General features: G+C 43.3%; 1 protein-coding gene across 2 annotated transcripts in view; it reads left to right on the top strand.

Moving 5' to 3' along the window:
* The window catches only part of LOC138652096 (interferon regulatory factor 3-like), a 34,638-nt gene extending 14,079 nt beyond the window's left edge, over positions 1 to 20,559 (top strand). The window contains exons 4-10 of one of the 2 annotated variants that reach the window (XM_069742832.1): positions 10,809 to 10,903; positions 11,118 to 11,172; positions 12,989 to 13,138; positions 15,121 to 15,204; positions 16,194 to 16,559; positions 17,817 to 17,935; positions 19,262 to 20,559. In XM_069742832.1, coding sequence (XP_069598933.1) covers positions 10,809 to 10,903; positions 11,118 to 11,172; positions 12,989 to 13,138; positions 15,121 to 15,204; positions 16,194 to 16,559; positions 17,817 to 17,935; positions 19,262 to 19,432 — 1,040 coding nt within the window. In that variant the 3' untranslated portion in view covers positions 19,433 to 20,559. The remainder of the gene's footprint in view (positions 1 to 10,808; positions 10,904 to 11,117; positions 11,173 to 12,988; positions 13,139 to 15,120; positions 15,205 to 16,193; positions 16,560 to 17,816; positions 17,936 to 19,261) is intronic. The other variant, XM_069742833.1, reaches the window with a different exon arrangement.
* The last annotated feature ends 2,128 nt before the right edge of the window (positions 20,560 to 22,687 follow it).

Here is a 22,687-nt window from a genome sequence, read left to right as displayed (position 1 = left end):
CTGCCCTATTAAAAATAAAACATGTTAAAAAAAAATAAACATACGGATATTTGGTATCCCTGCTTTTGTAAAAGTCCGATCTATCAAAATATACAATAAATTAATCTCAACAGCAAACAAAGTAACAAAAAAGAGATCCAAACCCCAGAGTTATGATTGTTTTTGGTCCACCGTAAAAATGTAATAAAACGCAATAAGAGACAATCAAAACATCATATCTACTCCAAAATTTTATCAGTAAAAACGTCTGCAGAGGGCACAAAAATAAGCTCTGACCCCAACCCCTGATCCCAAAAAATGAAACCGTTATGGGCCTCGAAAATGGCGACAAGAAAAGTTTTCTTGTTTTTTTTTTACTAATTTCCGAAATTTTTTCACCACTTAAATAAAAAAACAACTATGTTTGGTATCTGCACACTCGTACTGACCTGGAAAATCATATTGGGAGATCAGTTTTACTGTATAGTGCACATGGTAAATAAAAAAAGAGTAAAACAAATTGTGAAATTGCAGGTTTTTTATGCAATTTAACCCCTTACTGACATCAGACGTACTATCCCGTTGAGGTGGCCTGGGCCCGTATGACCACCGATGGGATAGTACGTCATCACCGATCAGACGCGCTCATGGGGGGTGAGCTGACCCGCGGCCGGGTGTCAGCTGATTATTACAGCTGACATCCGGCACTATGTGCCAGGAGCGGTCACGGACCGCTCCCGGCACATTGACCCCTGGAACACTGTGATCAAACATGATCGCAGCGTTCCGGCAGCATAGGGAAGCATCGCGCAAGGAGGAGGCTCCCTGCATGCTTCCCTGAGACTCTCGGAACAACGCAATGTGATTGCGTTGTTCCAAGGGTCTCCTCTGTCCTCTTCCCTGCAAGCCCTGGATCCAAAATGGCCACGGGGTCCTTCCGGGTCCTGCAGGGAGATGGCTTGTCTGTGCCTGCTGAGAGCAGGCGCCGGCAAGCCTCCTGCAGTGCCTGTCAGATCGCTGATCTGACACAGTGCTGTGCAAAGTGTCAGATCAACGATCTGACACTATACCATGATGTCCCACCCTGGGACAAAGTAAAAAAAAAATCTACATGTGTAAAAAATAAATAAATACGGTAAATAAATCCTAAATAAATGTAAAAAATATATATATTGTTCCAATAAATACATTTATTTATGTAAATAAAAACAAACAAACAATAAAAGTACATATATTTAGTATTGCCGCTTCCGTAACGACCCGACCTATAAAACTATCTCACTAGTTAACCCCTTCAGTGAACACCGTAAAAAAAAAAAACGCTTTATCATCATACCACCAAACAAAAAGTGGAATAACACGCGATCAAAAAGACGGATATAAATAAACATGGTAACGCTGAAACGCTGAAAACACCATCTTGTCTTGCAAAAAACGAGCCACCATACAGTGTCATCAGCGAAAAAAAAAGTTCTAATTATTTTTTATATAAAAAAAAATTTTATTGTATAAAAGCGCCAAAACATAAAAAAATCATATAAATAAGATGTCGTTATTATCATACTGACCCAAAGAATAAAACTGCTTTATCAATTTTACCAAACGCGGAACGGTGTAAACACCCCCCCAAAAAAATTCATGAATTGCTGTTTTTGGTTCATTCTGCCTAACAAAAATCGGAATAAAAAGAGATCAAAAAATGTCATGTGCCCGAAAATGACAGCAATAAAATTGTTAACTCGTCCTGCAAAAAACAAGACCTCACATGACTCTGTGGACCAAAATATGGAAAAATTATAGCTCTCAAAATGTGATGACACAAAAACTATTTTTCCCAAGAAAAAGTGTCTTTTAGTGTGTGACGGCTGCCAATCATAAAAACCTGCTATAAATAGTAAATCAAACTCCCCTTCATCACCCCCTTAGTTAGGGAAAAATAATAAAATAAAAAAATGTATTTATTTCCATTTTCCCCTTAGGGTTAGGGTTAGGTTTGGGGCTAAAGTTAGGGTTGGGGCTAAAGTTAGGGTTGTGTTGTGAATTCTGTGGCAGAGCTCCCTCTTGTGGTCACAAGTGGTACTTCGGCTGATTCTCTCTGTGAGCTTCCGTTGGTGGAGGAGAGTGGTACTGCGGCTTCTGAGTTTCCTTCCTCAGGTGATGTGGTGAAGTCGTTAGGTGCTGCTCTATTTAACTCCACCTAGTGCTTTGATCCTGGCCTCCAGTCAATGTTCTAGTATTGGACCTGTTTCCTCCTGGATCGTTCCTGTGGCCTGCTGCTCTGCATAGCTAAGTTCCGCTTTTGCTATTTTGTTTTCTGTTTTTTTCTGTCCAGCTTGCTTATTTGTTGTTTCTTGCTTGCTGGAAGCTCTGGGACGCAGAGGGTGTACCTCCGTGCCGTTAGTTCGGTACGGAGGGTTTTTTTGCCCCCTTTGCGTGGTTTTTTGTAGGGTTTTGTGTTGACCGCAAAGTTACCTTTCCTATCCTCGCTCTGTTCAGAAAGTCGGGCCTCACTTTGCTAAATCTATTTCATCTCTACGTTTGTCTTTTCATCTTAACTCACAGTCATTATATGTGGGGGCTGCCTTTTCCTTTGGGGTATTTCTCTGAGGCAAGGTAGGCTTATTTTCTATCTTCAGGCTTGCTAGTTTCTCAGGCTGTGCCGAGTTGCATAGGGAGCGTTAGGCGCAATCCACGGCTGCCTCTAGTGTGGTTGGAGAGGATTAGGGATTGCGGTCAGCAGAGTTCCCACGTCTCAGAGCTCGTTCTATGTTTTTGGGTTATTGTCAGGTCACTGTATGTGCTCTGACTTCTATGTCCATTGTGGTACTGAATTACCTTATCATAACAGTACTGGAGGCCCAAAGTACTAATGATTCTCAATAGAGGGAAAAAAGAAGTTCTGAGACCATTTTTTTTTCTCTGCACTGTGTTTTGCCTTTTTTTTCCCCCTAGACATTTGGGTGGTTCAGGACACAGGTGTAGCGATGGACATTAAAGGTCTGTCTTCATGTGTGGATCAGCTCACGGCAAGAGTACAAAATATTCAAGACTTTGTGGCTCAGAATTCTATGTTAGAACCAAGAATTCCTATTCCTGATTTGTTTTTTGGAGATAGAACGAAATTTCTGAGTTTCAAAAATAATTGTAAACTATTTCTGGCTTTGAAACCTCGCTCCTCTGGTGACCCAGTTCAACAAGTTAGGATCATTATTTCTTTTTTACGTGGCGACCCTCAGGACTGGGCATTTTCTCTTGCGTCAGGAGATCCTGCATTAAGTAATATCGATGCGTTTTTCCTGGCGCTCGGATTGCTGTACGATGAACCTAATTCAGTGGATCAGGCAGAGAAAAATTTGCTGGCTCTGTGTCAGGGTCAGGATGAGATAGAGGTATATTGTCAGAAATTTAGAAAGTGGTCCGTACTCACTCAATGGAATGAATCTGCGCTTGCAGCTATTTTCAGAAAGGGTCTCTCTGAAGCCCTTAAGGATGTCATGGTGGGATTTCCTATGCCTGCTGGTCTGAATGAGTCTATGTCTTTGGCCATTCAGATAGGTCGACGCTTGCGTGAGCGTAAATCTGTGCACCATTTGGCGGTATTATCTGAGCATAAACCTGAGCCTATGCAGTGCGATAGGACTTTGACCAGAGTTGAACGGCAAGAACATAGATGTCTGAATGGTCTGTGTTTCTACTGTGGTGATTCCACTCATGCTATCTCTGATTGTCCTAAGTGCACTAAGCGGTTCGCTAGGTCTGCCACCATTGGTACGGTACAGTCAAAATTTCTTTTGTCCGTTACCTTGATCTGCTCTTTTTCATCTTATTCTGTCATGGCATTTGTGGATTCAGGCGCTGCCCTGAATTTGATGGACTTGGAGTATGCTAGGCGTTGTGGGTTTTTCTTGGAGCCCTTGCAGTGTCCTATTCCATTGAGAGGAATTGATGCTACGCCTTTGGCCAAGAATAAGCCTCAGTACTGGACCCAGCTGACCATGTGCATGGCTCCTGCACATCAGGAGGTTATTCGCTTTCTGGTGTTGCATAATCTGCATGATGTGGTCGTGTTGGGGTTGCCATGGCTACAAGTCCATAATCCAGTATTAGATTGGAAATCCATGTCTGTGTCCAGCTGGGGTTGTCAGGGGGTACATGGTGATGTCCCATTTCTGTCTATTTCGTCATCCACCCCTTCTGAGGTTCCAGAGTTCTTGTCTGATTACCGGGATGTATTTGATGAGCCCAAGTCTGATACCCTACCTCCGCACAGGGATTGTGATTGTGCTATCGATTTGATTCCTGGTAGTAAATTCCCAAAAGGTCGACTGTTTAATTTATCTGTGCCTGAGCACGCCGCTATGCGGAGTTATGTGAAGGAGTCCTTGGAGAAGGGGCATATTCGCCCGTCATCGTCGCCATTAGGAGAAGGGTTCTTTTTTGTGGCCAAGAAGGATGGTTCGCTGTGACCTTGTATAGATTACCGCCTTCTAAATAAGATCACGGTTAAATTTCAGTATCCCTTGCCGTTGTTATCTGATTTGTTTGCTCGGATTAAGGGGGCTAGTTGGTTCACCAAGATAGATCTTCGTGGTGCGTATAATCTTGTGCGTATTAAGCGAGGCGATGAATGGAAAACTGCATTTAATACGCCCGAGGGCCATTTTGAGTATCTAGTAATGCCTTTCGGACTTGCCAATGCTCCATCAGTGTTTCAGTCCTTTATGCATGACATCTTCCGAGAGTACCTGGATAAATTCCTGATTGTGTACTTGGATGACATTTTGATCTTCTCGGATGATTGGGAGTCTCATGTGAAGCAGGTCAGAACGGTGTTTCAGGTCCTGCGTGCTAATTCTTTGTTTGTGAAGGGATCAAAGTGTCTCTTTGGTGTTCAGAAGGTTTCATTTTTGGGGTTCATCTTTTCCCCTTCTACTATCGAGATGGACCCTGTTAAGGTCCAAGCCATCCATGATTGGACTCAGCCGACATCTCTGAAAAGTCTGCAAAAGTTCCTGGGCTTTGCTAATTTTTATCGTCGCTTCATCTGCAATTTTTCTAGTATTGCTAAACCATTGACCGATTTGACCAAGAAGGGCGCTGATGTGGTCAATTGGTCTTCTGCTGCTGTGGAAGCTTTTCAAGAGTTGAAGCGTCGTTTTTCCTCTGCCCCTGTGTTGTGTCAACCAGATGTTTCGCTTCCATTCCAAGTCGAGGTTGATGCTTCTGAGATTGGAGCAGGGGCTGTTTTGTCGCAGAGAAGTTCTGATTGCTCGGTGATGAAACCATGCGCCTTCTTTTCCAGGAAGTTTTCGCCTGCTGAGCGAAATTATGATGTTGGCAATCGAGAGTTGCTGGCCATGAAGTGGGCATTCGAGGAGTGGCGTCATTGGCTTGAAGGAGCTAAGCATCGCGTGGTGGTCTTGACTGATCATAAGAACTTGACTTATCTCGAGTCTGCCAAGCGGTTGAATCCTAGACAGGCTCGTTGGTCGCTGTTTTTTGCCCGTTTTGACTTTGTGATTTCGTACCTTCCGGGCTCTAAAAATGTGAAGGCGGATGCTCTGTCTAGGAGTTTTGTGCCCGACTCTCCGGGTTTATCTGAGCCGGCGGGTATTCTCAAAGAGGGAGCAATTTTGTCTGCCATCTCCCCTGATTTGCGGCGGGTGCTGCAAAAATTTCAGGCTAAAAAACCTGATCGTTGCCCAGCGGAGAAACTGTTTGTCCCTGATAGGTGGACGAATAAAGTTATCTCTGAGGTTCATTGTTCGGTGTTGGCTGGTCATCCTGGAATCTTTGGTACCAGAGAGTTAGTGGCTAGATCCTTTTGGTGGCCATCTCTGTCGCGGGATGTGCGTTCTTTTGTGCAGTCCTGTGGGATTTGTGCTCGGGCTAAGCCCTGCTGTTCTCGTGCCAGTGGGTTGCTTTTGCCCTTGCCGGTCCCGAAGAGGCCTTGGACACATATCTCTATGGATTTTATTTCAGATCTTCCCGTCTCTCAAAAGATGTCAGTCATTTGGGTGGTCTGTGATCGCTTCTCTAAGAAGGTCCATTTGGTACCCTTGTCTAAATTACCGTCCTCCTCTGATTTGGTGCCATTGTTCTTCCAGCTTGTGGTTCGTTTACATGGCATTCCAGAGAATATCGTTTCTGACAGAGGTTCCCAGTTTGTTTCGAGGTTTTGGCGAGCCTTTTGTGCTAGGATGGGCATTGACTTGTCTTTTTCCTCGGCTTTCCATCCTCAGAATAATGGCCAGACCGAACGAACCAATCAGACCTTGGAAACATATCTGAGATGCTTTGTTTCTGCTGATCAGGATGACTGGGTGTCCTTTTTGCCTTTGGCTGAGTTCGCCCTTAATAATCGGGCCAGCTCGGCTACCTTGGTTTCGCCGTTTTTCTGCAACTCTGGGTTCCATCCTCGTTTCTCTTCAGGGCAGGTTGAGTCTTCGGACTGTCCTGGTGTGGATACTGTGGTGGACAGGTTGCAGCAGATTTGGACTCATGTAGTGGACAATTTGACCTTGTCCCAGGAGAAGGCTCAACGTTTCGCTAATCGCAGACGCTGTGTGGGTCCCCGACTTCGTGTTGGGGATTTGGTTTGGTTATCTTCTCGTCATATTCCCATGAAGGTTTCCTCTCCTAAGTTTAAACCTCGTTTCATTGGTCCGTATAGGATTTCTGAGGTTCTTAACCCTGTGTCTTTTCGTCTGACCCTTCCAGATTCTTTTTCCATACATAACGTATTCCATAGGTCATTGTTGCGGAGATACGTGGCACCTATTGTTCCATCTGTTGATCCTCCTGCCCTGGTTTTGGTGGAGGGGGAGTTGGAGTATATTGTGGAGAAGATTTTGGATTCTCGTGTTTCAAGACGGAAACTCCAGTATCTGGTTAAGTGGAAGGGTTATGCTCAGGAAGATAATTCCTGGGTCTTTGCCTCTGATGTCCATGCTCCCGATCTTGTTCGTGCCTTTCATATGGCTCATCCTGGTCGTCCTGGGGGCTCTGGTGAGGGTTCGGTGACCCCTCCTCAAGGGGGGGGTACTGTTGTGAATTCTGTGGCAGAGCTCCCTCCTGTGGTCACAAGTGGTACTTCGGCTGATTCTCTCTGTGAGCTTCCGTTGGTGGAGGAGAGTGGTACTGCGGCTTCTGAGTTTCCTTCCTCAGGTGATGTGGTGAAGTCGTTAGGTGCTGCTCTATTTAACTCCACCTAGTGCTTTGATCCTGCCCTCCAGTCAATGTTCTAGTATTGGACCTGTTTCCTCCTGGATCGTTCCTGTGGCCTGCTGCTCTGCATAGCTAAGTTCCGCTTTTGCTATTTTGTTTTCTGTTTTTTTCTGTCCAGCTTGCTTATTTGTTGTTTCTTGCTTGCTGGAAGCTCTGAGACGCAGAGGGTGTACCTCCGTGCCGTTAGTTCGGTACGGAGGGTCTTTTTGCCCCCTTTGCGTGGTTTTTTGTAGGGTTTTGTGTTGACCGCAGAGTTACCTTTCCTATCCTCGCTCTGTTCAGAAAGTCGGGCCTCACTTTGCTAAATCTATTTCATCTCTACGTTTGTCTTTTCATCTTAACTCACAGTCATTATATGTGGGGGCTGCCTTTTCCTTTGGGGTATTTCTCTGAGGCAAGGTAGGCTTATTTTCTATCTTCAGGCTAGCTAGTTTCTCAGGCTGTGCCGAGTTGCATAGGGAGCGTTAGGCGCAATCCACGGCTGCCTCTAGTGTGGTTGGAGAGGATTAGAGGATTGCGGTCAGCAGAGTTCCCACGTCTCAGAGCTCGTTCTATGTTTTTGGGTTATTGTCAGATCACATGTGCTCTGACTTCTATGTCCATTGTGGTACTGAATTACCTTATCATAACAGGGTTGGGGCTAAAGTTAGGGTTAGGGTTAGTGTTGGGGCTAAAGTTAGGGTTAGGTTTGGGGCTAAAGTTAGGGTTAGGGTTGGAGCTAATGTTAGGGACTCAGGATAAGTTGCACAACAACTTTTGGGGTCTAATTTCTCCGAATACCCTTGGGAAAATAAAAAATTGGGGGGCGAGAAGATAATTTTTGTGGGAAAAAAATGATTTTTTAATTTTCACGGCTCTATATTATAAACTTTAGTGAAACAATTGGGGGTTCAAAGTGCACACGACACATCTAGATAAGTTCCTTAGGTGGTCTAGTTTCCAAAATGGGGTCACTTGTGGGGGGGTTTCAATGTTTAGGCACATCAGGGGCTCTCCAAACGCAACATGGCGTCCCATCTCAATTCCAGCCACTTCTGCGTTGAAAAAGTCAAACGGCACTCCTTCTCTTCCAAGCTCTGCCATGCGCCCAAACAGTGGTTTACCCCCACATGTGGGGTATCTGCATACTCAGGACAAATTGTACAACAACTTTTGGGGCCCATTTTCTCCTGTTACCCTTGGTAAAATAAAACAAATTGGATCTGAAGTAATTTTTTTGTGAAAAAAAAAGTTAAATGTTCATTTTTTAAAAACATTCCAAAAATTCCTGTGAAACACCTTAAGGGTTAGTAAACTTCTTGAATGTGGTTTTGAGCACCTTGAGGGGTGCAGTTTTTAGACTGGTGTCACTTTTTTGTATTTTCTATCATATACATCAGAGGTGTCAAAATGCATTCCTCGAGGGCTGCAAACAGGTCATGTTTTCAGGATTTCCTTAGCATTGCACAAGGTGCTGGAATCATTCTGTGCAGGTGATTAAATTATCACCTGTGCAATACAAGGAAATCCTGAAAACATGACCTGTTTGCAGCCCTCGAGGAATGCAGTTTGACACCTCTGGTGTGGAGGATAACCAGCCTCATACATTGTGTGCGGAGGATAACCAGGCTCATACACTGTGTGCGGAGGATAACCTGCCTCATACATTGTGCGGAGGATAACCAGCCTTATACATTGTGTGCGGAGGATAACCAGCCTCATACACTGTGTGCGGAGGATAACCTGCCTCATACATTGTGCGGAGGATAACCAGCCCCATACATTGTGTGCGGAGGATAACCAGCCTCATACACTGTGTGCGGAGGATAACCTGCCTCATACATTGTGAGGAGGATAACCAGCCCCATACATTGTGTGCAGAGGATAACCAGCCTCATACACTGTGTGCGGAGGATAACCTGCCTCATACATTGTGCGGAGGATAACCAGCCTCATACATTGTGTGCGGAGCATAACCAGCCTCATAAACTGTGTGCGGAGGATAACCTGCCTCATACATTGTGCGGAGGATAACCAGCCCCATACATTGTGCGCGGAGGATAACCAGCCTCATACACTGTGTGCGGAGGATAACCTGCCTCATACATTGTGCGGAGGATAACCAGCCTCATACATTGTGTGTGGAGGATAACCAGCCTCATACATTGTGAGGAGGATAACCAGCCTCATACATTGTGAGGAGGATAACCAGCCTCATACATTGTGAGGAGGATAACCAGCCTCATACACTGTGTACGGAGAATAACCTGCCTCATATATTGTGAGGAGGATAACCAGCCTCATACATTGTGCGGAGGATAACCAGCCCCATACATTGTGTGCGGAGGATAACCAGCCTCATACACTGTGTGCGGAGGATAACCTGCCTCATACATTGTGCGGAGGATAACCAGCCCCATACACTGTGTGCGGAGGATAACCTGCCTCATACATTGTGCGGAGGATAAGCAGCCTCATACATTGTGTGTGGAGGATAACCAGCCTCATACATTGTGAGGAGGATAACCAGCCTCATACATTGTGAGGAGGATAACCAGCCTCATACATTGTGAGGAGGATAACCAGCCTCATACATTGTGAGGAGGATAACCAGCCTCATACACTGTGTGCGGAGGATAACCTGCCTCATATATTGTGAGGAGGATAACCAGCCTCATACATTGTGTGGAGCAGAGGTGTCAAACTGCATTCCTCGAGGGCTGCAAACAGGTCATGTTTTCAGGATTTCCTTAGCATTGCACAAGGTGCTGTAATCATTATGTGTGTAGGTGATTAAATTATCACCTGTGCAATACAAGGAAATCCTGAAAACATGACCTGTTTGCAGCCCTCGAGGAATGCAGTTTGACACCTCTGATATAGACCCCTCAAAGTGACTTCAAATGAGATGTGGTCCCTAAAAAAAAAAATGGTGTTGTAAAAATGAGAAATCGCTGGTCAACTTTTAACGCTTATAGCTCCCTAGCAAAAAGAAAAAATTTTGTTCCAAAATTGTGCTGATGTAAAGTAGACGTGTGGGAAATGTTACTTATTAAGTATTCTGTGTGACATATCTCTGTGATTTAAGGGCATGAAAATTCAAAGTTGGAAAATGGCAAAATTTTCTATATTTTCGCCAAATTTCCGTTTTTTTTTTTTCACAAATAAACTCAAGTAATATCAAAGAAATTTTACCACTATCATGAAGTACAATATGTCACGAGAAAACATTGTCAGAATCACCGGGATCCGTTGAAGCGTTCCAGAGTTATAACCTCATAAAGGGACAGTGGTCAGAATTGTAAAAATTGGCCCGGTCATTAATGTGCAAACCACCCTCGGGGGTAAAGGGGTTAAACGCGCTTGAATTTTTTTTTAATGCATAGCGTCATTCCAAAGTGCAACTCGTCCTGCAAAATACAAGTCTAAATCTTAAATGCATAGTGCAAAACGTAGTGATTGTTGGACCCATGAAAAACATTTGCTCTCCCTACAAAACTGCTCTTTGTTTTCAAATCGAAGAACAGCGCCCCCAGTGGTCAAATGAAAAGAATTTTTTTTTAGACAAATGTCTCAATAGGCAAGATACTATATAATCAATATACTAAGTGTTTTCTCTGCAGGTGATGCTGTGCCTGAAGATTTACACATGTGTGACAGCATCAGTCCAACTGCTGACGCAACCATCTGGAGCAGCCCAGGAAGCCAGATCGCTGCGGTTAGTTGATTTGCGTTTCCGTTTCTATTAACTTTAACGTAACTTCCACAAGACGGTTGCGGCATCCGACCGCTTTATGGTTTGTCCGCCATTATGCCAACGTTCTCCATTAGAAATCTCAAGCTGACCTTACTATTACGACGGTACATTATCACGGTCACGGTGGCCGTGATGGTAAGAACATTGCTAAGATTGATCTTTGTGTGTTTCGCAGGATGGAAGTTTGGCACGGGATATGACACAGATGCAGATCTCTACTGATGAAGAAGGTAACAGAAAACTACTGTATATTCACCTTTACAACCCTTTTCCATGCTCTAATGCATCTAACACTGAAAATAAGGTGACTTTGCAATTAGTCTTGATTAAAAATATATCACCGTTTTGTGTATACAGCACCTATACAGAACTAGGTTGATGCAGCTCCGTAGATCAGGGTTTCAAGCACACCGTAAGCTGATCTAGCCTGATGTGGTCATGTTCTCATCCTTGCTACTAGTGAACATACTACTGAACGCTGGACAGATCTTTGTGTCCAGTGCTGTTCACACACAGCATATTAAATAACCTTGACAAGTAGTGATACTGGCAAAACCATGCCAGTAAAAGAGAGAGGAAGGATATCAGGCACACAAGTCAAGTCAGAGGATAGAAAGAATGTATACTTCACAAAGAAGGCAAACTGAGCTCTGAACTTGCAGCTCCACAACTGAGCTCTGACCTTGCAGCTTCACAACTGAGCACTGAATTTTCAGACCCAAAGCCAAGCTTTAAACTTGCAGCTTCACAACTGAGCTCTGAATTTGCAGCTTCACAACTGAGCGCTGAACTTCCTGATCCAAAACTGAGCTCTGAACTGTCAGCTCCACAACTGAGCTCTGAACTTGCAGCTTCACAACTAAGTTCTGAACTTGCAGCTTCACAACTAAGTTCTGAACTTGCAGCTTCACAACTGAGTGCTGAACTTACACATCCAAAGCTAAGCTCTGACCATTCAGCTCCACAACTAAGCTCTGAACTTGCAGCATCACAACTAAGCTCTGAACTTGCAGCATCACAACTAAGCTCTGAACTTGCAGCATCACAACTAAGCTCTGAACTTGCAGCTTCACAACTAAGCTCTGAACTTGCAGCTTCACAACTGAGTGCTGAACTTACACATCCAGTGCTAAGCTCTGACCATTCAGCTCCACAACTGAGCTCTTAACTTGTAGCTTCACAATTGAGCTCTGAACTTGCAGCTCCACAACTAAGCTCTGAACTTGCAGCTTCACAACTAAGTTCTGAACTTGCAGCTTCACAACTAAGCTCTGAACTTGCAGCTTCACAACTAAGCTCTGAACTTGCAGCTTCACAACTGAGCGCTGAACTTGCACATCCAGTGCTAAGCTCTGACCATTCAGCTCCACAACTGAGCTCTGAACTTGCAGCCCCACAACTAAGCTCTGAACTTGCAGCATCACAACTAAGCTCTGAACTTGCAGCTTCACAACTAAGTTCTGAACTTGCAGCTTCACAACTGAGCGCTAAACTTGCACATCCAGTGCTAAGCTCTGACCATTCAGCTCCACAACTGAGCTCTGAACTTGCAGCTTCACAACTGAGCTCTGAACTTGCAGCTTCACAACTGAGTGCTGAACTAGCAGCTTCACAACTGAGTGCTGAACTAGCAGCTTTACAACTGAGCGCTGAACTTGCACATCCAGCTCCACAACTAAGCTCTGAATTTGCAGCTCCACAACTGAGTGCTGAACTTGCAACTTTACAACTGAGCCATGAAGTTGCAGATCCAAAGTTGAGCTCTAAACTTTCAGCTCCACAAGTGAGCTCTGAACTTGTAGCTCCATAAACGTACAGCGCCACAACTGAGCTCTAAATGTGCTGCTCCACAGCTGAATTCTCAACTTTCAGCTCCATAACTGAGCTCTGAACTTGCAGATTCCCAACTGAGCTCTGAACTTGTAGGTTCACAACTGAGCTCTGAACTTTCAGCTCCACATACAAGCTATAACAACCTCTTCAGAAATATTTTATACTGACCCCTATGCACAATACTCAATAACTGTACATTTACATTATTTCTAGATCTATACCGTGCTCCTGAAGATTTGCAAAACTCTTTTGTAACCCAAGACCAAGACTGGTATAATAACCTGTGTCCCGATGATTATTTTGCTGGTGCTGTTTCCAGTCCTGACAACAATATATCATATTCAATTTATGAAGAGCAACCCGGTAAGTGGTGTAGGAACAATCACCCCTCCTATAAAATCCACAGCAAATATAGTACTCTACTTTTTTTGTACTATTATTGATACACTAGATGGCAGCCCGATTCTAAAGAATCGGGAGTCTAGAATCCATATATACTTGAAATTCGGCAGGAGCTTGAAGAGCAACGTCACTGGGCCCGCCTCCACGCAGTAGAAACTTGCTGTGAGGTAAAAATTCAAAAATCACACCAAAATGGCGGGCGGAGTGTGTCACAGTACGGCACGTTTCTGATTGGTCGCTCGCAGCAGGCGGCAACCAATCAGACACTGGACACTGTTGACGTCACTTATCTCCGGACATTAGCTCCGGACATTAGCTCCGGACATTAGCTCCGGACATTAGCTCCGGACATTATCTCCGCACATTAGCTCCGGACATTAGCTCCGGACATTAGCTCCGGACATTAGCTCCGGACATTAGCTCCGGACATTATCTCCGCACATTAGCTCCGGACATTAGCTCCGGACATTAGCTCCGGACATTATCTCCGCACATTAGCTCCGGACATTATCTCCGCACATTAGCTCCGGACATTAGCTCCGGACATTAGCTCCGGACATTAGCTCCGGACAAAGCCACGGAAGTTGGCACAAATTGCAGGAAGTAGTATTCTAGGCAATTAATCTCCGGACATTATCTCCGCACATTAGCTCCGGACATTAGCTCCGGACATTAGCTCCGGACAAAGCCACGGAAGTTGGCACAAATTGCAGGAAGTAGTATTCTAGGCAATTATATATTAGATACATATATACTGTATGTATACCTGACAATTTTCAAGACCTCTGCTTGCTGTCATTTAGTAAGAACTTCTTCTGTATTTCCAGTGGGAAAACATTTTCTTGCCGTATTACTTACATAAAGGGGATTTTATTCCTTTAAATAAGACGGGGCAGGAATTACATCCCATACCCTTTGGAAAGGGTACACACATAAATAATCATAAGCTCTTAAAGGGAATCTGTCAGCAGGCTTTTGCTATATAATCTGAGAGCAGCATGATGTAGGGGCTGAGACCCTGATTCCAGTGATATATTACTTACTAGGCTGTGTGTTGTTGTTTCAATTAAACCAGGGTTTTATCAGTAGGAGATTATAACTCCAGGACTAGGTGTCGCATGTCTCCTAGACCAACCACGCCCCCAGTACTGATTAGCAGTTTTCTGCCTATGCACAGTATACACAGAAAGCTGCCAGTCATGTGGGTGGGGATATAAAAAGTTCAGCATTTCAAGCTCTGCTAGATCTTCGGCAGAGAAAATTATGATTCTATCACAACTACTGCACTAAGAAAACTAAGTGATACTTCGCTGGAATCAGGGTCTCTGTCCCTACATCATGCTGCTGTCAGATTACACAAGCAAAAACCTCCTGACAGATTCCCTTTAAGAGGCCAAAGAGAAGGATTCTGCATTCTCTTGGGTTTGTGATCTTTACCCATTAAAACCAGAATGGTAGCATTTTTTGTACGCCTTACCTACATCTCTACATTCATAGTATCATTTATGCAGGATTTTCCTGCCAGGTTGTCGACATTTCTTCTTACTCACTTTTATTCAGTCAGCTGAGAAGAGACAGATAAAAGAGTTACAGACTCCCTATGTCAATCTGAATGAGCTCACTGACGGGTTCTCAATTAACTCGTTCTGCAGCCAGCAATAGACAATGCAGCACGCAGGCAGCAGACAGCAAACGGTTCCAAATTTGTATCAAAACCAAAATGCAAAAATAAATGTCCGCTCCAATTACAAGCATTTCTGTGAAAAGAAAAAAAAATGTCCACAAAGGTGGACAATCCCTTTAATTCTCCACCACTATAGGGTTGCTCTCCTGTTTTTCTAATTTGTGTGTGTTACCGTATATTTTCTGCTCTCATAGTATTTATCAGGACGCTTCTAGGTCTCAGTTTCTATAATGTCTTTTCTTCCACTTTATATTTACAGGACCAGTTCAGCCCGTTCCATCGGAGACACAGGATTCCGCGCAGCAGAACTTAATGAATCAACTTTTCCCAAATAACACTTTTGGTAATTAATTCATGATTCAAATCTTACAGTTTTTAGAAAACTTATAAAGTATTTTGGCTTATACTAACTCCAGGCAGTGGCGTAGCTAGAGTCCGATGGGCCCCGATGCAAGATTTGGGACCGAGCCCTCACCTCATCCTGGTATATATGTCCTCCATCTTGGTATATATGTCCCCCTTCTTTGCCACTTCCTGGTAGATATATCCCACATCCTGCCGTACATGTGCCTTATCCTGGGCCCCATCCTGGTGTGTACAGTATGTCCCCATCCTGGAATATATGTGCCTTATCCTGGGCTCCATCCTGGTGTGTACAGTATGTCCCCATCCTGGTATATATGTGCCTTATCCTGTCTTATACTGTATATCCCTTATCCTGGGCCCCATCCTGGTATATATGTGCCTTATCCTGGGCCCCATCCTGGTGTGTATATCCCTCATCCTGGTATATATGCCCCTCATCCTGTCTTATACTGTATATCCATTATCCTGGGCCCCATCCTGTATATATGTCCCTTCTCCTCCTGGACTGATCTTTTATTCTCAAAATTCTCAATTCATGGGGAAAAATGTGTCTTTGGTGAAACAAACATTCCCATTACTGAGATAGGAGATGACAGTTGGTGCTCATAAAGTTCTATGAAGAGCGAGGAAATTGAATGTGTCTCCACCTCTAGCTCCTCCTTCCTCCATAGAATTTTAAAAGCACCAACTGTCATCTCCTATCTCAGTAATGGGAAAATCTGTCAGATTTTAGAGATTTTACCCAATAGTTGAGTGGAAGATCAGTCCAAAAGGAGGAAAAAAAAAAGCAAATTTCTCTGATAAGATGTATTACACTATTAATTATTTTCAAGTTTTTCTATTGATTTATGAACTAAAAATGAAAACGATGGTTTTGTAGTTAAGTCGTGAAGCAGAAGACTGAACTCAAATAAACCTGACTACCTTATATTTGCTGATTAAATTTTTTTTTTTCATTTTCTATAGAAACACAATTTGATGTTAAGGTCTATTACCGTGGCAATCTGGTGAAGAACACCTTGGTGAAGAACGCAAATGGCTTCCAGTTAACTTCAAGTAAACAGCCAAATCCCGAAAGTTATTTAGAGGATGTGACGTTGCCCCCACCCACCATGATACGTGACCAAAAAGCAGCTGCTGAAATAGCTACCATTCTAGACAGTTTAATACCAGGCACAAAGGTGGAAGTGCGAGAGGGGTCGATATGTGCTCAACGGCTGGGCAAGTGCAGGAGCTACTGGGCAATGACAGACGAGCCAACCACAAATGAACCCAGCCCTATAAGCAAAACGGGCCATAGTCTTCTGTATAACTGTCAAAGATTTGTGAAAGGTATGATCTAGACTCTTTTTCATGAATATGGTTTATGGATGGTAATGTTTGCTACATGTACTCTATGGGCACGTCAATAAAACAATTGGTTTCGACCGGCCAAAATACTTATTTTGGAGAAAAACAGATATAGGTCTTATTTTGTAGTAGCAATGCTCTTGATCATTGCTATTGAATGTGAAAAATACTGTTAAACACAACATGTTACCAGGTCAATAGAGGCCAATTTTTGCTCTTATTTTCCCGCTTTTCCACTGAGTATTCCGTTTTTTGTTTTTCTTAAATCCGTCATACGGTTCCAGAGATATAGGCCTTTCGATTTAGTGCTAATTCTTATAGTCTGTATCAAGTGGGCGGTGCCCATAGGATAATTATGCAGAGCAACCAAAACACACGCCCCCGAGGAACCTGTGAGCCACGCCCTTTAATAAAAATTCCAATATCTCTGGAACCGTAAGATGGATTTTAAAAAGAACAAAAACTGGAATACTCAATGGAGCGGCAGGAATAAAATAAAAAATGACCACATATGACCTGACATTCAGTATTTTGACAGTATTCTATTTTAGTAATGCATACTTTTCCTCTGGTTGTTCCACTTCTGATTTTGGTTTACAAATACTGATGTAAGATACTGACCCAATGCTGAATGTGTGACCGTGGCCTTAAAGTAAGATTTAAGTTTCTTTGTGGTATATGAGGGTGAAAAAATTGTCTGACAGCCAGTATGGTCACCATTACAGTACCTATAAAGGTTGTCACCCAACATTCTGGGAGTCCTGACCACCCTGCCTAGTCACAAGCATCAGCGTCAGTAGAATAGCTACTGATACAAGTCACCTCTTGATTTAAAGGAAGACATTTTTTTTTTTTTGTAAAGTTCAAAGGATTTTCTTAAATCCAGGTGGAATTCAAATATCCCCCAAACTATGTAGATCATAAAGGAAAAAACCACTCAATGTCACACAACCAGTCAGTCATGGTGGGGGCTTGTGAGCACAACAGCACGGCCTTGTGTCATAATTTTCTGCATATGAAATTTCAAGCTAGTGTGATGTCACTATCTGTAGATCCGGGGTAGACAATGGCCGTTCTTTTCTGACTGTGATTATTTTTTTAAAACATTTTTAGTTATTGTTCTTGTGCACAGTAAAGGGGATTTCCAAGTGTCACCCTGATGTTGGGAAACCCCTTTAAGTGTTTTTTTTTTTTTAATTTTAATATTTTTTCTTACATCAATTTTCTTTTTCTTTTCAGAACTAATTGAGTTCATAGAAAAACAGAGGAAAGAATCTCCCCAATACTCCATTTGGATCTGTTTAGGGCAATCCTGGCCGGATGGAAAATCATGGAAAAAGAAGTTAATTATGGTGCAAGTGAGTTTCCTATCTGTGAAACCTGTAAATCTGTCGTAATTTACCATACATGAGTTTTACCATCTTAATGTAACCTAATGTGGATGTCGACCATTATTTTCCTTTAATTGACTTCTTGAATCTATTTTGGGTGCTGTATTATAAAACTCCCATAAAAGTCAATGAAGAGAGCTCCACATGCATCGACCACCTCTTCAATGATGACAGCCGTGAAACACAGGATGGAGTATACTCTAGTTGTGTGGGGTGTCATAATACTGTTTGGAGGGCTATTTGAGGTATCATTATACTGTTTAGAGGACTAGTGGTGGCCATTATACTGTGTGTAGGGTTATGCAGGGGCCATTATGCACTGGAGGGTTGTGTGGGATCTATTATACTGTTTGGAGGGATATGTGGGGTATCATTATACTGTTTGAAAGCTAGTGGGGGCCATTATACTGTATGTAGACCATCATACTATGTGGGGGCCATTATACTTTATGGACAACTATGTAGGGTATCATTATACTGTTTGAAGGCTAGTGGGGGCCATTATACTGTATGTAAGCCATCATACCGTGTGTGTGGGGGCCATTATACTGTATGGAGGGCTATGTAGGGGTATCATTATACTGTTTGAAGGCTAGTGGGGGCCATTGTACTGTATGTAAGCCATCATACCGTGTGGGGGCCATTATACTGTATGGAGGGCTATGTAGGGGTATCATTATACTGTTTGAAGGCTAGTGGGGGCCATTATACTGTATGTAAGCCATCATACCGTGTGGGGGCCATTATACTGTATGGAGGGCTATGTATGGGGTATCATTATACTGTTTGAAGGCTAGTGGGGGCCATTATACTGTATGTAGGCCATCATACTGTGTGGAGGTTTGTACACAACTCTTTGGAGAGTTGTGTTGGGGTCAGTATACTGTACAGAGGGCTGTGTGGGGGCAATCATATTGTGTAAAGTGCCGTATTGGGGGCCATCGTACTATGTGTGGGGGATTGTGGGGGCTATCATACTGTGTGCGGGTCAATGTGGAGTTATCATACTTTGTCGGGGTTACTGTAGGGTCATCATACCGTATATGTGAAGGTCCCATGGAGGAATTCATTGTGGGGGTGTCTTACTGTGTTTGAGGGGAACATTTGTTGGCATCCTACTTTATGGGCACCACGAAAGGGTTATCTTAGTGTGAGGGGCTTTAACAGGGGCAAAATTATGGGATGCTCTTCTTTTTTTTTTGGAGGGCTGGGCTGCTCAATTAAGACTTCTTCTATGGAGCCCCATGATTTCTATGTACTTTACTACTCTCTTATTTATTTATTTTTTTTCAGGTCACACCAACCTCGATGCAAATGCTCCATGAGATGAGTTACAACATCGGCGCCTCGTCGTTACGCAGCAGTGAGGTCAACCTGCAAATCTCCGACTCGCTGTCTCTGCACAGTACTAGTGATCTGCTGACTTTCCTTAAAGAGTTTGAAGAAAAGATGGAATGTTCTTAGAAACGCACAAGCTGGATCTTCCATCGAGAGACTTGGGCAGATGACAAATGCTGCTCGTGGGTCAACCCTATTGACGAGATCACCCACCCAAAGCTATAATGTTACTTTAAGGGTGGTCTTCCGCCTTTCCGAAAATCCAGCCTTGGTTTTGTCTTAATTTCTGTCCATAAATGAGTAGGAAGCACATAGTATATATTTCATGGTTCTGCGCCCTCCAACCTATTTTATTGCTTGTTCTAAATTCAAATCTGTGCAGCACTCAGAGGCAGGCTGCTGTATAGCACATAGAATGTGATGTAATGACTTGTATACATGTTCTTCTTCAGTTAAGAGCCAATCTGAAATCACAGTAACCTTGAGAGGAGCCGTAAGAAGATACACGAGACTAGATCCCGAAGACGTACGCCATATTCATTTAGTTATGTCTGTGCCTACTCCAGTGGAGGTAGTCTAAGGACATGTTCACCATTCTTCTCCGCCATTTCTGAAACATTTGAAGAACTTACATGTTATCGAAGAACAATCAGCTGAACATGAACAAACATGGCTGCCATGATCAAGCATGCGAATCGACTAGAGATGAGCGAATTGAGTGGATGCAAAATTCATTTATATCGAAATTTTTTGAAACTTGCCAAACCCAGTGAATTTGAACAATAAATGTATAAAAGCCAAAGCAGGGAATGCAGCAGTCATTTTGTGGTGAATCTGAACAGTGAGAGGACGTCACAGGTCACAGGTTAACCATATAAATAGAGAGAAAGCTACTAAAGAAACTGTACAGATAGTGTGTGACAGCACAGCAGAGAAGAAAAATACTGTGTAATAAAAAGAGAATAATGCTGATTTTGATGACCACAGACCTTTCCAGGACAATTTGAGGTTTTGGAGAACTTTTGATATGAAAAATTGAATTGAAAAATTTCCTGGTAGAAGCTGGTGAATTCAAGTTCCAAAAGATTCGCACCTAACTTAATGCAACCCCTTCTTTGTGTACTTATGTTCTTTTTATCTTTTCTGATGTTCGCCAATTTCTTCTTTATCGACGGTGCTCAAAGTGCCACGAGTTTAAAGATATTTAACGGAGAAACTGTTTCCATTTCTTCCAATAAATATGCTTTCAAGAACAGGTTTCAGGTCATATCTTTAAAAGCTACTTATTTCTCGGAAATAATAGCGAGCTCTCATTACCAGAGCCGGAGAAATTATAGTTCAAAGACGGAGTACCTCTTATGGCGTGTCCTTATAAAAAGGGGCTGCGCAACACCGGACAATCCCTTATTAATGGGCCATGGGTGAAGAAAAAATAAAACAAATCGATACTAACTGTGTCGCTCCGCCATACTAAGTGCTGCATTCCTCACTGGTCTCCTGGGATCAACAACTGGTGGGTCATCATGTGAACACTGCAGCCAATCAGTGGTACCGATCGGTCACAGCATTTATATTTAATCTCTAAGAAGGCAGCGATTATTTCATCAATGGTATGGGAAGTGAGGTTTTTTTCACCTCCTTGAGGCCATTAATATTGTCCAGTAGTGGACAACTCCTTGCCAAACAAATTACCCCTACTAACTTGAGTTGATGCAAACCGATTTGCAGGACATGGTCCATTGGCCAAATCAGTAATTTGTGGCCGCTGGACTGGAGAACCTCCTCCTACCTTCCGACATCTGTGGCTCTTCTTTTTATTAGCCAGCCTGGTGCAACATCACATGTGCGTCACCCCGCAACAATGATGTTGAGCCATGATTCCGTGGACGGCCATATACTAACATGCAAATTCCTACCGTCTCTACTATTAACAGCACCAGACAGAGAATGCCCCCATGGCCAATGTCCTCCTTAACAATGCAAGTCAGAGAATGCTCATATATATATACTGCCATGTAGTGAACACCGCCATCGGTAGTGACGGTAAAGACTGCCCTCGTTAACAGTGCAGTGACTATAACAACAATGCCAGGCAGACACTGCCCACATAAACCTACATAAGCAATGACTCGCGCAAATACTGTGCCCAACCCACAGGGAGCCATGCTTATATAAATCTAAGATGTGAGCACTTTGTTGCGTATTGTGTACAATATGTGTGCAGGCTGGTTGGAAAACGAGGAATATAACACAAGGGAGCGATTGTATCTCGTGGTCAGGCAAAGTAGATGGCAGTTAACACAGTGAGAGTCTCTGAGACCACTATGTGATTCCTCAGAACTTCTATTAGTCTATGCCTGATGAAGAGACCGGAGTAGTCTTGCAATTTGTTACCATTTAATGGCTAACTGAAAAGATGGTATCAACCACTGAGGACTCTCAATTCTAAATATTTTTCTTTCCATTGGCTAACACGGTACCAAGATATATATCTTTCCTGAGACCACTTGGGGATTCTGCAATGGTAGAATCTGCTGGGAAGATACATGGAGATCATAAAGCGGTTCTGAAACAACATATGGTTGCGGACTACTCCCAGACAACAGCATATAAGGCGACAACTGCCAGTGACGCAACTGACCTTTTTCAAGTAAGCCACATAAAGTGACTAAAACACATAATAAATATGCTGCAAACATGAAAGACGGGGTGTTTTAGCTCAAATTGTGCCAGAATTCTGGGGCATTTAGTTTGATCAATCTCCCCACTGTTCTGTCAAGCTCCATGCCACTGTGCAGTAGGGTACCCACCAAGCTCCATGCCACTGTACAGTAGTGTAACTACAAAGCTCCATGCCACTGTACAATAGTGTAACCACCAAGCTCTGTCACTGTACAGCAGTGTAATTACCAAGATCAGTGACACTGTACAATAGTGTAACCACCAAGCTCGAAGCCACTGTAAAATAGTATAACCACCAAGCTCAGTGACACTGTACAATAGTGTAACCACCAAGCTCCATGCCACTGTACAATAGTGTAACCACCAAGCTCCATGCCACTGTACAATAGTGTAACCACCAAGCTCTGTGTCACTGTACAGTAGTGTCATTACCAGCTCAGTGACACTGTACAGTAGTGTAACCACCAAGCTCCATGTCACTGTACAGTAGTGTAACCACCAAGCTCCATGCCACTGTACAATAGTGTAGCCACCAAGCTCAGTGACACAGTAAAATAGTGTAACCACCAAGCTCCATGCCACTGTACAGTAGTGTAACCACCAAGCTCCATGTCACTGTACAGTAGTGTGACCACCAAGCTCCATGTCACTGTACAGTAGTATTATCACCAAGCTCCATGCCACTGTACAGTAGTGTAA

This window comes from Ranitomeya imitator, chromosome 10 (genome assembly GCF_032444005.1).
Source record: "Ranitomeya imitator isolate aRanImi1 chromosome 10, aRanImi1.pri, whole genome shotgun sequence".
In the NCBI taxonomy this organism is placed as follows: Eukaryota; Metazoa; Chordata; class Amphibia; order Anura; family Dendrobatidae; genus Ranitomeya; species Ranitomeya imitator.
This window is presented reverse-complemented; position numbering and strand designations above follow the sequence as displayed.